At 30.6% G+C, this 16,589-nt stretch overlaps 1 protein-coding gene across 1 annotated transcript; it reads left to right on the top strand.

Annotated features, from left to right (window-relative positions):
- Positions 1 to 2,484: 2,484 nt before the first annotated feature.
- Positions 2,485 to 3,519, top strand: LOC101496587 (ethylene-responsive transcription factor ERF017-like). Its single transcript, XM_004488048.4, has one exon. The coding sequence runs from the start codon at positions 2,683 to 2,685 to the stop codon at positions 3,280 to 3,282; it is 600 nt and encodes a 199-aa protein (XP_004488105.1). The 5' UTR covers positions 2,485 to 2,682; the 3' UTR covers positions 3,283 to 3,519.
- Positions 3,520 to 16,589: the final 13,070 nt, after the last annotated feature.

Below are 16,589 nucleotides of genomic sequence, written 5' to 3' on the forward strand. Positions count from 1 at the left end.
GAATTCAACCTGAGCAGTTATTCTAGATTGATTATGTTTGTTCAGATGGAGTTTGTAAATTCTTCAAATTGATTCATTGTATTTTGTTATCTTGAGTTTATAAATTCTTCACGTTGATTCTATTTGTATTTTGTTCAGATTGAATTTGTAAATTCTTCACATCGATTATGTTCATATTTTATTCAGATTGAGTTTTAAATTCTTCAGATTGATTCTGTTCATATTGAGTTTGTAAATTCTTTAGATTAATACAATTTATATTTTGTTGTAGATAAATCTTGATCAAATTTTCTTGTAATTAATTTATATCTTCTTGTGATAAATTTTGATCAAATCTTGACCATATCTTTTTTTCAATTTCGTCAAAGATTGTCTTCATTCATAAATCAGAATGAAATCCTGTTTTAGATTTTTTTCACAAATATTTGACCATATCTTCTTTTTAACTTGGTCAAAGATTTTCTTCGATCATAAATCTGAATCAAATCTTATTTTAGATTTTTTTCAAAAACATTTGACTATAGCTTTGTTTTCAACTTAGTCAAAGATTTTCTTCAATCATAAATCTGAATCAACTCTTATTTTAGATTTTCTTCAAACACATGTTCATACTATGTGAAATCAAATACATTGTTCTCATAAAATACTTTTGTTAACATCAAAACTATAAGTATAAAATCAACTTGGTTCCAACATGCTTATCACAAGACCTCCTAAGTTTTGAATGACTTCACTTGTGTCATGGTGACTTATGTCCAAATCATCAAATGACCACAATGACACTCAACTTGCCAAGTAAATTTACTGTCAAAGAATCCCAAACTTAGTAAGTTACATCTAGACATCATGTCAGGCAACTTATCTGCCCTAGTTTGAGAACAAAAATTCCATCTTGTTGAAAAAAATTTCAAGTGGGTTTCACAAAGAATAACCACATCAGGTTTGACACACTTCAAAATTGTAAATATTCAAAACCAAACATGAGGACAAATAAACAAAGGAACCGCGAAAAGACTTCTAGACATGAGGTGTCTTGCAAACAAAGTCAACCTTGTTTTCTTCCATCTCCTTACCATTCTATTGAGCAAGAAGCATTCATAATCATATATACATTTTTGTTATATTCTGCATTATCAAGTGGATCGGGATCCTTCAAAAACTGGATATGGATAGGTCCCAATACTCTTATTGGTATAGTGGATTTGATTCCACGAGGAAGGTCATGATGTGAGTTTTCTCATGATGTTGCAAAGTGACCACCTTGCTAGAACTTGTGTTCTTGTCGTGGACAAGCATGAACTAGCTTGGGAACTTAAGGTTGGCCTGCGTTTTTTCCTGTGGCTGAGTTCGTTGATCCACCGTCACCGTTCCACTCCCAGTATCTATCGTCCCATAATTTTTTGTCCCAGTGCATCCACGATTATGATATATGCTTTCTTTGGTCGACAAATGTCTAGAGATGGCGACAACAAAAAAATGTACTCCCGGGATATTCTGTGGATAAAATATGTGACAGGTATGAGGTGGATATTTTAACAGATATCCACATATAAAAATAAATTGGTATTTTAATTATCTATTGGTTAATGGATATATCTGAGAATGTAATGTTATGATGTATTTGTGTTACTACTTTTTTTGGCAAAATAGGGAAAAAAATTAAATAAAGCAAAAAAAAAAAATTATATAAATAATTTTTTTAATTTGAAAAATGATATCATAGATATGTGCTAAAATCCATAAATATTTGAAAATAATTCAAAAATAGGGTATGAAATTTATTTTTATCCAACGGATAAGGTAACATAATAGTACTAAAATGAATACATATTGTCATCCATACTTAGTACCCCTCCTAAAGCAAGTAGCACCCTCTAAAATGAATTGATGTATATTTTCTTATTCAATTTAAATAATACTACATCAATCTTAAATATATATATAAAAAAAAATAAAAAATTAATATATTTAATTCAAAATTTAAAATAAAATTAAATCTTGGTTTTGTTTAAATTTAAAATAAAATAGAGTATTGATATTGTGATTGATGGTTGAAGTTATCGTGGATATAAAGAATAAAGAATTACTACTAGTATACATGTGCACGAAGTACTTGTTGCCTTGTGAATGCATTGGATAAAACTAATAAAGGATTATTGAAGGTGGCCCATCAAGCCGCAAATTAAAATATAGTTTGATGCAAAAAGGAATGAACTAACTGAAGTGATGATCGAATGAGAGTGAGAGTGAGGAGTAAATGGAATATTTAGATATCGTTATAAAATGGATTGTATATACATCACATCATTCACGTGGATTATATAAACCGTGGTCCAACCTTTGTCTCTTGGGACGCGTAGCCAAGAATATCATCACAACTCTCCTTACCTTACACGTGTACAATCAAACACGCTTTCCAACTCCGTTAACACTTCACAGTTAGTCAAAATTCCTTCACTCGCTTCACTTATGGCTTATGCTACTATATATATATTCAGCCGCAAAACTCCACACGATCAAACGCAGCCAAAAAAAACAGCGTACGACAGAAATTCCTCTAAGCAACAACTTTTGATTCCAACAACGTCACAACAACATAATTCAATCCATAAAAAAAAGACAGAAAATCAATCGTACTAAAAAAAACATTTCGAGTGTTTGTGTAGTGTACGGACACAAAGAATGGTGAAATCGAACATGGAAAAAACTGCGGCGGAGAGAAGCGATTCATTGTATAGAGGAATAAGGAAGAGGAAGTGGGGGAAATGGGTGTCGGAAATCAGACTACCAAACAGCCGCCAAAGAATATGGTTAGGTTCTTATGATTCTGCTGTTAAAGCCGCGCGTGCATTTGACGCGGCTATGTTTTGCTTACGTGGCAGTGGTGCTAAGTTTAATTTTCCGGATGATCCGCCGGATATCGCGGGAGGGAGGTCTATGACACCTTCTCAGATTCAAGCTGCTGCTGCCCGTTTTGCCAATTCGGGTCGACCCGTTAACACTCCGATTGAAACTCCGTCTTCATCGGTGGGGACAGTATTGTGGCCTATGGAGTCACAGTCTCCAGCCCTCTCCGATGCGACGGTTCAGATGGACTGCGACATCACAGAAAACTGGTTATCGGTAAATGGATCGGGTAATTATGTACCCGATTACTCTATTTTTCCGGGTTTTGATGATTTTGGTGGCGATTTCTTTGGGCCGGAATTGCCAAATTATGATTATGGAGATGAGAACATTAATGGGTTGATATTTCATGACTCTTTCTTATGGAATTTCTAAATGGGTCCGGTTGCGGATTGTTTTGTATATCCGAAACTCAGACAAGAACCCGGGTTTGGGTAGGACAATTTTTTAGTACCTTGTCCTATGCTAATTTTTTGTCATAATATTTTTTCGAGAGATTAAGATTTTAATTTTGTGGATATGAATCATGAAACAATGTAAAGTGGTCTTGATAATGTGATTTTTTGGCCTTTCTTTTAATTATAAAAGGATAAGGTTTTTTCACTCGCATAATGCTGTTTGCTTGATTAATAATATAGATCGTAGCATGTGCTTCAAAGGCAAACGAGGACATTAAAAACAAATTAATTTGTTGTCAATTTAAAAAAATTTGTTACTAGGAAGAAGTTTGAATATTTACATTATAAATAATAGCAAAACAATTATCTCAAGTAAACACTTGGATAAAAAATTAGTATTAACAAAAAGAATGTTCATTATATAAATTTTGTAATAAATTTTTTTTAAAGGTTCACACACCATGTGAGATTTTTCACTATTTTGTTAAAGAAAATATTCTTCAACACTTTTACACTTTTTATTAAATCACAATTAGATCTAATATAATTTGTATTATCAAAGTCTCGACGGACTTATAGCTTTAGTCTAAAAAGACTTTACACAATCTCTCTCAACAATTACAAAAGAAAGATTTTAAGAGCTTTTACAATATATATAGAAGAGTTTGAGTTCTTTTCTTATGAAAATTCAAAATACAAATTTGAAAAGTAAAGTGAAATTGAATCAACAAACTCATAATTATGTATCACGAGCTTGAAGTGCAGAAACAAAAGCGTGTATGATAAAAATAGTCTTGTGAATAAACTTTTGAGAATAGAACATGTAGATGATGATATTGTAGCTTAGACTCTTGCACTTCAAGTGCAACAATCATTCCTATTTATAAACGAGGAAATCTTCATATTGTTGTACACTTGAATTTATGCAAAAAAACAATCACTTTGATGAGTTGTCTCCATGTCAAGTGCAAACTAGGAAGAACGATCTCTTCATAGACAAAACATTATCTTGCATTTTATGAATGACAAATTGATGTGAAATCTGCAACATATGTCATCTCTAAGTCATTCATTATTGCAGCAGAAAGGGAAGGGGAAAAATGTCGACTGTCACTTGTACTTGCTTTCACTTGATTTTGTCTTTTACTGCTTTGCACGTAGGATAACAATAAGAATGTTCTCTTCAAAATCGTAGATCACCTTTGGAATGTCAATGCATGAGTTATTTTGCTCATATTGATCTAAATAAAATCCAGAAGTAGTGTTGGCATCAACGTTGGATCATTCAAAGCCTTTATACCATATTCTCTTTGTATATGTATCATAAATAATTTTGTTTAAATTATTCTTGAATCATGTTTGTTCATAAATGGTATCTCATACAATATTTTTGAAATGACTTCAACATCAAATTTGTTTATTGTCCATTATTGAGTTGAATTAAATGTATTTAAGGTGCTTAAAATTACTTTAATATATTAAAATATTTTATGTCATCATTTCTAACAAACATAACGTTCTTCATCAACAATCATAATATTCTCTTTGTGTGTCTTTGAGTCATAACTATGTTCTTTTTCTTTTATAATATCGAAAACAAAAATTAACTTTGTTCTTTTATGAATAAGATGCTTAGATTAAAATCAATTCTTGTTTCAGGATTAAAACACTCAAAAGCACAAGTTAGTAAATGTCCCATTTTTCTATATATATAACTTCATCTTTCTCATTTTTCATTTTTAACTTCTCTCTACGTACTGTCTAAATTATTTCTCTCCACCTACCATCTAAAAGTCTTACTATTGTTTTTCTTTTTCTCTCTCTTGATATTATTCTTCTTCTTTGTCTCTTGAATTTCAAGAAGTTTTTACTATGTTTTTATGTTAACTAGAATATGACATGTGCGTTGAGCATGATATATAGCCTTTAACATATTAATATTATGGTGAATAAGATTTTAAAATTTCAAAAGTAATATAACTTAATGATTTTGTTTGTAGAGTGTTTTTTGCAAGTGAGTTTATTTGAGTAATTATTATATATGGGTTTATAAACACACATTTGAGAATATATAGAACGTAATTGCAACTAATTCAAATATTAAATTTTATTCATTGAATTATTATGTTAAATTTTAGTTATATTTTAATGAATTAATAAGATTTAAAAGTGTTTAAAAAGATATTTTAAAAATTAACCATATATAATTTAATGTCTTATATCACATTTTACTTATTAAAGATAATGAAAAAATAGAACAAAAAGAGTATTATGTAAAAAATATCATGCAATAAAATATAATAATAAATATAAAGTTAATAGCTTATTAATCATTAATAGTCTATATGATAAACCAAATAATCTATTTAAATTAATATGTTAAACCATAATCTATTAAAATTTACTTCTTACTAATTACTACATTATTTTAAAGAAATACTAATTGTTAAACATTCATCACTCTCTCAATGTTTGGTCAAAAAATAAATCACTCTCTCAAATGTGTGGTTAGGATGCAAAGAACCAAAAATAATACATTTTTCAAATAAACTCATAGTGAACACCATCCTACAAACAAAGTCCATAAATTATATTTAGTATTAAAAATCTTAAAAGTATTTTAATAAATGTTAATATACGTAGTTATCTAACGTAAAATCAAATCAGTCTTTTTTTTTTCACTCGTGTTGTCGTGTAATTATAATTTTAAAATGATTGAGCTTGAAATTGATCTAAGTTGGCACATTCAGATGAGGACACACAATGGAGAATACAAAGCGAAAAGTAGAATTAAAACTCGCAAGACAAAATGAATAATGTTCTTTTAATCATAGTAAAAATGGTTGCAACTAACATTTTAATCTAACTCTAGTTGCTCTCTTAATAGAAAAATATTATAAGACAAAGTGGAAGAACAAAGCTAAATTTATTGTCAAAATATTGTTAGAAAAATTTGTATGTAATTATGTCATTTGGTATTCATTTTATTCTAACTCTGTCAAAGAAATGACAAATCTAAACTTCAATGTATTGAGTTTGAGACTTCTAAACCACTTGACTTGAAATTTTTTACTAACAAACTGTGTATGTACGGTTGAGAAGAAGTAAAATCAATGTAGAAATTTCAAATAGGTAGTATTTTTAAAAACAATTGACAACATAAAACATCATTGTAAAAAAACCAACAACAAATAATTTATGAATCAAAATATTAAATATTATTATTTTATCTATTAAACGGCACATAGTTCTAAATCTCCACAAGACACAATAATAATAATTCTACGAAGCTGAATATGGACAATCTATTTTGTCTTTGAGAAGCCACTATACAATCTATATGTTTGCAAAAACAATACTCTAACTAACAACAATCAATGTTAACAAAAAAAAAAAAAAAAAGCAAATAGGTAAAATATTTTACAAAATAGCACTTAGTCAAAAACACTTTGTGCAAAAGTAGAACTTTCCAACTCTACCTACTTCTTTTAGAATAATTGAATTGCAAAGAGGTTTTCTTTTGAGTTGATAAATTGAAATTGTGAAAACTCAAACGTATTTGGAAGGTTTTCTTGTGACGGTGGGGGTCTGCGATCCAAAAACTAATTGCATAAGGTGTGTGAATATTATTATAAGAAAAAAAATTATTGACCATTTAAACAATTACAAATTTAAAATTCGAGGAGACACAATAGTGCAATATAATAATAAGAGTTATTAAACAAGATAAAACGACAAAGTAAATATTGAAATTTCAATTTTGTTTTTAATAAGGCACTAATTGTAGAGAGATTGATCACATACTAAGAGAGATTATTTAAAGGAATAGAATAGCATAGATGAGTCAAAAAACTTATATAGTAAAATTAATAGTGAGATGTCAGCATCCTAGTTTGTGGGGTTGTTTTAATAAAATTGTACATAAAAAATGGAGTATAAATACTTTAAAAGGTAACTATAAAATATTTTATAGATCTCATTAAAAATGAGCTATTTTTTTCATTAAAACATGATTTTTTTTTCATCATGATGATACTATGCAATATCCGGTTGGAAGAAATTAAACAATTGTAGAAACAAAAAATGCGAGATATATAGACATTAAGTAATTATTGTTCTTCATATGAGGAATGTTAGAGAGTTATGTGCTACACTTAGAGAGATATATGCTACATTTGATTTCTAAAGATGAGGTGAGACATATAGTATTGTTGTCATCATATAATATTCCATAATTTTTCCATTATATCACTGAAATCTAAGAGGTGTATTGGTATTAAATACCTATTTCGACGTATATCTAAAAAATATATTGGATGGCACATAACATATTCCGTAATAAAATATAAGCACAATTTGGTCAAAAACATTGATATATTTGCACCTAATATCTAAACACACAAGAGTTGAACATAAACATGTCAAAACATATTATAATTATAAATAAAAAAACTCAAATATGTAAAATAAAAAATATAAAAATTCTCATACGTTTTGTTTATCTAAAAGTACGTAAAATGAACATACCAAGAACCCCAAATTAGATGCAAGCATTTATAAAATTGTCGATAATCAATCTAACACTGATTATAATAGAAAAGTTGAATACAGACTATAACGTATGTGTCATTGTCTTTTAATTTCTAAATAAATATAAGCAATATATGATACAAAATAACTTGAAAAATGTTTAAAAGGACCAATGTTAAAACTATTGAAATATTGGCCACCAAAATGATTAATTGTGACAACACCACATTGACCAAAATATACAAACTCCAACAAAATATCAGACTACAAAGTGACAATACCACATTGGCCAAAATATATAAAAGGGACATATATATGTCCAACTATCTATACAGACTTATCTAGTGAGCATCGTCTAAGCCCTCACACCTAAATGTGTAGTTTATATTGCCCGCGTAAGTTGCCAATATGTTTGTAGCGACCAATTGTAGGCTATCTTCTACGTTGTAGAAAAACACTAGATGCATTGGTACGAAGCCTAATATCTTCCTCATGCAAATCTAAATTAAGAACAAAAAGAAAGAAAATGAATGATTTCCTAATAAAGGACATGCGTAGTGTATCAACTAGCAGCCCTTAAGACAAACAAGACAATTGTTCATGCACTAATACAAAAGTTCCACTATGATTAGCCCCTAATTTAGCCAGAATGTCTGTACAAGAATTTCTAACTCTTAAGATATGTTGGATAGAAATATCTCAATCCTTACTCGGATAACTTTGGATTAGCTCCATGAGGTTAGCATAGTGATGAAACTTCGACGTTTCCTTCGCTAAAAGTCGAACAACATGAAGTAAGTATGTAAAACACAAATTTTTCCTGAAACCTATTTCCCATCAAAGAGTAATTCATGTTAACAAAACTTGAACCTCTGCATGTAAAATATTTGATAGGCCCACACTAGCATTGAACCAAACTGGAATTGTCCAAAAAAGCTACGCATAAGACTGCCATAACCTGCTTGTCTAGGGTATGTTAACGCATTGCCATCAATTTTTAGGACCAAAATCGATGTCACCATGTTGTCAACAAGCTTCTTATGGAGGTCGTGGGGAGGGAGACAAATGTAAGTCACCAAATGCTCACTTTGAGATATGGAGTTGGGAGAAAACTGAAGCAGTTGTAAGTGTAACTATTGCTTGAGTTCCTTTAAAAACAAATCCATTTCTTATACACCATATGTTCCACGTAACTATAGAAGTTATGATTCCAGCTTCATTAAAATAATGTGCATGGTATTTAAGATATACATGGTATCCACTTTCAAGAATATTGCAGGAAATTTTTGAAAACCACATTCACGCCAAATAGGCACATCATGTGGGAAAGACAATAAGTAATGGGTAATAGTTCAATGCTACCATCAAATGATTAACATGTAGCAGAAAAATTGACGCCTCAATGATGTAAAATGAACCTTGTTGGAAGAGAGTTATGACAAACCTACAAGATAAAAATTTGAATACTTGTAGCAATAGATAGTTTCCAAATCTAATTCCAGCGCTCAAGTGAGTCTTAATCATGATGCCTAGATAAGAACCAGCATAATCTATCTCTAGTAGTATACTCTTCATTTATATTACCACTCCGCAACTAACAATCCTTGAATAAAGATACAAATGTTGATTGCAATATCTAAATTGAAGTGATATACTTTAGAGGAAGTGGAATATTAAGATTGATAATTACAGTCTTCCCATCAACTCATAGGTCTTTGATCTTCAACTCCATAAGTTGGGTAAGGGTATCCTTGATATCATCAATCAGAGGCTGTTTTGAGAGCCACAGTTAGAACCAAATGATAGTACCCCCATCTCCATCCTTAACGGCAAAACCATCTTCCAACATAACTAAAGTTGTCTGATGATTTTTGTCCATGTAGGTTAGCCGACTTTGTTTTTATCCAAGAACATGTTACCTTCAGTGATATATTTATTAGATAAAAGTGAGATCCGAATTTGTTCTCTCATTGTATTAGACTCCACACAAGTTTACCTAAAAGTGCAATGTTTTCTAAACGGTAGTACTGAGTGTCGAACTCAAGGATTGCGTTTTACTATCGAATTATATTTAATCACTAAAATTGAAAAAAAGTTTTTAGATTAATTGAAATAATATTTAAAATTAACAATAGTAATAAAATTCATCATTTATAATAAGAAAAATGTCAGGGATGAGTTTCACTTCGAATCCAACTTTGGTGTCTAATTTGATCCTAGTTACTGAATTCTTTTATTGAGTTATTACCAAATTCTCTTTGTTATTCTTGCCTTAATGTCTTAATGACAAAACCTTTAATTCTAAAGTAACCCCTAATTTTTTAGTGGATTTAAGATTAGAATTAAGCCTTATCGTACATAAATTCTCTTTTTAAACTATTGCATTTGCATCTAATTTAATTGGTTTCATGACTTGCATCTATCCCTAGACTACAAATTCATGAATTTCTTATTTCGAGCATTCATAAAGTCCACTTCCGTTTCAAAATACAAATCATAGAACATTTTTGTGTTGATCAACCAATAAAAAGCATTAAGCATAGAGATGAGAAAAATAATTCAATAAACTCATTCATATAACTAAAAATCAAATCAGAAAAATAAGGGTTTCATCTTGCTAAATTCATCCCTAACAAATAGGATTTAGTTACTCATGAAAGAGATACAAATTGTTCATGCACTAATACAAAAGTTCCACTATGATTAGCCCCTAATTTAGCCAGAATGTCTGTACAAGAATTTCTAACTCTTAAGATATGTTGGATAGAAATATCTCAATCCTTACTCGGATAACTTTGGATTAGCTCCATGAGGTTAGCATAGTGATGAAACTTCGACGTTTCCTTCGCTAAAAGTCGAACAACATGAAGTAAGTATGTAAAACACAAATTTTTCCTGAAACCTATTTCCCATCAAAGAGTAATTCATGTTAACAAAACTTGAACCTCTGCATGTAAAATATTTGATAGGCCCACACTAGCATTGAACCAAACTGGAATTGTCCAAAAAAGCTACGCATAAGACTGCCATAACCTGCTTGTCTAGGGTATGTTAACGCATTGCCATCAATTTTTAGGACCAAAATCGATGTCACCATGTTGTCAACAAGCTTCTTATGGAGGTCGTGGGGAGGGAGACAAATGTAAGTCACCAAATGCTCACTTTGAGATATGGAGTTGGGAGAAAACTGAAGCAGTTGTAAGTGTAACTATTGCTTGAGTTCCTTTAAAAACAAATCCATTTCTTATACACCATATGTTCCACGTAACTATAGAAGTTATGATTCCAGCTTCATTAAAATAATGTGCATGGTATTTAAGATATACATGGTATCCACTTTCAAGAATATTGCAGGAAATTTTTGAAAACCACATTCACGCCAAATAGGCACATCATGTGGGAAAGACAATAAGTAATGGGTAATAGTTCAATGCTACCATCAAATGATTAACATGTAGCAGAAAAATTGACGCCTCAATGATGTAAAATGAACCTTGTTGGAAGAGAGTTATGACAAACCTACAAGATAAAAATTTGAATACTTGTAGCAATAGATAGTTTCCAAATCTAATTCCAGCGCTCAAGTGAGTCTTAATCATGATGCCTAGATAAGAACCAGCATAATCTATCTCTAGTAGTATACTCTTCATTTATATTACCACTCCGCAACTAACAATCCTTGAATAAAGATACAAATGTTGATTGCAATATCTAAATTGAAGTGATATACTTTAGAGGAAGTGGAATATTAAGATTGATAATTACAGTCTTCCCATCAACTCATAGGTCTTTGATCTTCAACTCCATAAGTTGGGTAAGGGTATCCTTGATATCATCAATCAGAGGCTGTTTTGAGAGCCACAGTTAGAACCAAATGATAGTACCCCCATCTCCATCCTTAACGGCAAAACCATCTTCCAACATAACTAAAGTTGTCTGATGATTTTTGTCCATGTAGGTTAGCCGACTTTGTTTTTATCCAAGAACATGTTACCTTCAGTGATATATTTATTAGATAAAAGTGAGATCCGAATTTGTTCTCTCATTGTATTAGACTCCACACAAGTTTACCTAAAAGTGCAATGTTTTCTAAACGGTAGTACTGAGTGTCGAACTCAAGGATTGCGTTTTACTATCGAATTATATTTAATCACTAAAATTGAAAAAAAGTTTTTAGATTAATTGAAATAATATTTAAAATTAACAATAGTAATAAAATTCATCATTTATAATAAGAAAAATGTCAGGGATGAGTTTCACTTCGAATCCAACTTTGGTGTCTAATTTGATCCTAGTTACTGAATTCTTTTATTGAGTTATTACCAAATTCTCTTTGTTATTCTTGCCTTAATGTCTTAATGACAAAACCTTTAATTCTAAAGTAACCCCTAATTTTTTAGTGGATTTAAGATTAGAATTAAGCCTTATCGTACATAAATTCTCTTTTTAAACTATTGCATTTGCATCTAATTTAATTGGTTTCATGACTTGCATCTATCCCTAGACTACAAATTCATGAATTTCTTATTTCGAGCATTCATAAAGTCCACTTCCGTTTCAAAATACAAATCATAGAACATTTTTGTGTTGATCAACCAATAAAAAGCATTAAGCATAGAGATGAGAAAAATAATTCAATAAACTCATTCATATAACTAAAAATCAAATCAGAAAAATAAGGGTTTCATCTTGCTAAATTCATCCCTAACAAATAGGATTTAGTTACTCATGAAAGAGATACAAAAGATAGGAATTAAAGAAGAATTACAAGAATGATTCATGAATGATTCATTAATGATTATTGATAAAACTACTCCAATGATGTTAGAAACGACCGTCATTGAGTTTCTTTGCTAGGACACAAGTCTCCCAACTTCTCAATAGTAAAAAAGATACCTAAAAAGTGAGAAAAACGAGTTTTAATGTGATCTGATGCGCGTCGCGCACTTCAAGCGTGGATTGGCAGTGGCTTCAGCGCGAAATGCGTTTCAGGCGCGCTTCAAGCGCACAATATCTTTTGTCTGGAGTGTAGTACATTTTTCTCCTCTTTGGATTCCGAATTTGGTTTCGTGGTCTTCCTAAAAGTTGTATCTATGGATCCTAGCTTTCATTTGCATTTGGTTTGACTCCAATTGGACATATACAACTCTAGATATGGCTGAAATACTCTACATAGGTCATGTCTTCTTATTTTTATTTGGTAGAAATTCCAAGAACTTGAGAAAGAAAAGACGTTGCTTCCATGTCCTTCTCAATTGGACATTGATGAACAAGGCATAGATTGAATCTCGAACTTTATCAATCTCTTTTTTTTTTCATTTCCTCATTCGTCTTTTCCTCTTGCTTATCTTTTTCTACCACAACAATAAAATTATCTTCAATCTTCAACTTCTCCTCCATCTTCTCAAACTTAACCACTTTCTCAAATAATCTCTCACAGTGACTTTCAAATCTTTCAATTGAAACCATGTTATTCTTCATGAATTCAACCAAAACGTCCGTAATATGAAAGTCTTTGTCATCTGATTCCTTGGATATAATTTTAGGAGGTAGAAATTGTTCCCAATTGATCTTTTTAATATAACACTCGTCGTCATCTGTATCTTTGACCAATAGATCTTCATATTCTAGTGGTACGACATAGTCATCAAAATAAGTTTCATTCCTATGTCATTCTCCTCAAAAGTCAAACTTAAGAGGCCGCATCTGAGGTATTTTAGGGTGATATTGTAAAAATATCTCTGTCAAGATTTGTCCCTCAATTATGTGTAATATAGCAGATATAAGACAAATATCAACCTCTTCATATAATTGTAATAGAATATCATCATTACAATCTTCCATTCTCTACAACGAATAGTTATCTCAAACAAAGAAGAGACAAACCACTAGCACACGACATTAGCAAGCTCAACAAATAAAAATAGAAAATAAAAGAAAAACAGTTTTTTTTTTCAAAATTAAAAATAAAATAAAAACAAAATTTTTATTACAAAGCAAAAAAATTCAATTAAGTAAATAAATTAAATTCAATAGTGATATGGGAATCCCCGGCAATGGAGCCAAAAACTTGATAGCGTTTCATCAAGTGTACTGAATCATTGCAAGTAATAATTAAAACGGTAGTACCGAGTGTCGAACTCAAGGATTGCATTTTACTATCGAATTATATTTAATCACTAAAATTGAACAAAAAATTTTTAGATTAATTGAAATAATATTTAAAATTAACAATAGTAATAAAATTGATCCTTTATAATAAGAAAAATGTCAGGGATGAGTTTCACTTTGAATCCAACTTTGGTGTCTAATTTGATCCTAGTTACTGAATTCTTTTATTGAGTTATTACCAAATTCTCTTTGTTATTCTTGCCTTAATGTCTTAATGACAAAACCTTTAATTCCAAAGTAACCCCTAATTTTTTAGTGGATTTAAGATTAGAATTAAGCCTTACCGCACATAAATTCTCTTTTTAAACTATTGCATTTGCAACTAATTTAATTGGTTTCATGACTTGCATCTATCCCTAGACTACATATTCATGAATTTCTTATTTCGAGCAATCATAAAGTCCACTTCCGTTTCAAAATACAAATCATAGAAAATTTTTGTGTTGATCAACCAATAAAAAACATTAAGCATAGAGATGAGAAAAATAATTCAATAAACTCATTCATATAACTAAAAATCAAATCAGAAAAATAAGGGTTTCATCTTGCTAAATTCATCCCTAACAAATAGGATTTAGTTACTCATGAAAGAGATACAAAAGATAGGAATTAAAGAAGAATTACAAGAATGATTCATGAATGATTCTTGATAAAACTACACCAATGATGTTAGAAACGACCGTCATTGAGTTTCTTTGCTAGGACACAAGTCTCCCAACTTCTCAATAGTAAAAAAGATACCTAAAAAGTGAGAAAAACGAGTTTTAATGTGTTTTGATGCGCGTCGCGCACTTCAAGCGTGGATTGGCAGTGGCTTCAGCACGAAATGCGTTTCAGGCGCGCTTCAAGCGCACAATATCTTTTGTCTGGAGTGTAGTACATTTTTCTCCTCTTTGGATTCCGAATTTGGTTTCTTGGTCTTCCTAAAAGTTGTATCTATGGATCCTAGCTTTCATTTGCATTTGGTTTGACTCCAATTGGACATCTACAACTCTAGATATGGCTGAAATACTCTAGATAGGTCATGTTGATTTCTCACCAAAATTCAGCACTGCATTAAAACAAAATAACAACGCAAATCTCCGAAAAATCTCTACTTAATAAAGGAAATAAGAACATAAAAATTTCATTAAAGCAAAGAAATAAAATTAATAAAATATATCAAATAACTCCTTAAATTAACTAATGAGTAAAAGAAAAATAAGACTAAAAATAATGAAAAATATGCATATGATGAAGAGTCATCAAAGTTTAAAGACATGATTTGGTTCTTTTGATCTTCAAAACCAATAGGTTGATGAAAATACACTTGTTCATTTAGAAAACCATTTAAAAAGATACTTTTAACATTCATTTGAAAAAATTTAATAAGTGTTTGAGATGCATATGCAAGAAGAATTCTGATAGCTTCTAACCTTGAAACTCGAGCAAAAGTTTCATCATAATCAATACCTTCTTGTTAGTTATACCCTTGAACCACTAGTCTTGCTTTATTACTTATTAATTGTCTTTCTTCATTCAGTTTGTTTCTAAATACCCATCTGGTCCCAATAATTGTTTGTTTATGTGGACTTGGGATAAGAGTTCAGACATGATTGTTTTCAAATTGAAGAAATTCTTCTTTCATTGCTTCAACCCATGAGTTATCAATTATGGTTTCTTTGATTGAATTTGGTTCCATTTGAGATATCATTGCCATGTTGTTGTTTTTGTTGTCATCTTTATAGGACATTCTTGTTTTAATGTCATCAGATGTGTTTCATATGATTTGATTTTGTGGATGATTTCCTATAGTTTTCCAGCTTCTCAGAGGGGTTTAAAATGGAGATTTATGATTGATCTCAGAATTTTCTATAGGATCAAACATGTTCTTTTATTACCAAAATGATCTTGTTCTGTTGTATATGATTACATATCTTCGAATGATACACTCAAAAACACAAGTTAAATAGCAACACAAGTATAATCATGATTAGAAATTAATTAACTTATTTGTTTCTATTCAAAATATTAATTTGGGATTTTGCCTCAATAGAAGTCATCCGAGGAAGTGAAAAGGTCAGAGGAAACAAAATCAAATTAGTCAATGAAATCATCAGAATCAGAAAATGCGCGTTCTGGAAAAGTATGTGCATCTGCCTCAGTTAGTGTGCTTCTAGTAGTTCAGCGTGTTTCTGGTAGTTCAATGTGCTTTTGGAAGCTCAACGTGTTTTTGGCAAATCAGAGTTCCTTTGAAGAATTTTGTGCCTCTGAAGATTCAATGTGTCTCTAGAGTTTCCATGCCTCTAAACAACAATAAATTTTTCATGCCTTTGATGAACACAACTTTTTTATGCCTCTTATGAACAATACTTTTGCATGCCTCTGATGAACAATACTTTCAACATGCCTCTTATGAACAACACTTCTACATGCCTCTGATAAACAATATTTTTAGCATGCTTCTGACGAATAGTAATTTTGAGCATGCCTTTGAAGTCTATTGTTCAAGCCTAGCCCTAAAGCTCATGGTCTACTAGCTCAAATAATTGCAGCATGTTCCAAAATGAAGCCACTGATAAGCATCCTCTGAAGTTGCACCGA

Source organism: Cicer arietinum, chromosome 1 (genome assembly GCF_000331145.2).
Source record: "Cicer arietinum cultivar CDC Frontier isolate Library 1 chromosome 1, Cicar.CDCFrontier_v2.0, whole genome shotgun sequence".
NCBI lineage: Eukaryota > Viridiplantae > Streptophyta > Magnoliopsida > Fabales > Fabaceae > Cicer > Cicer arietinum.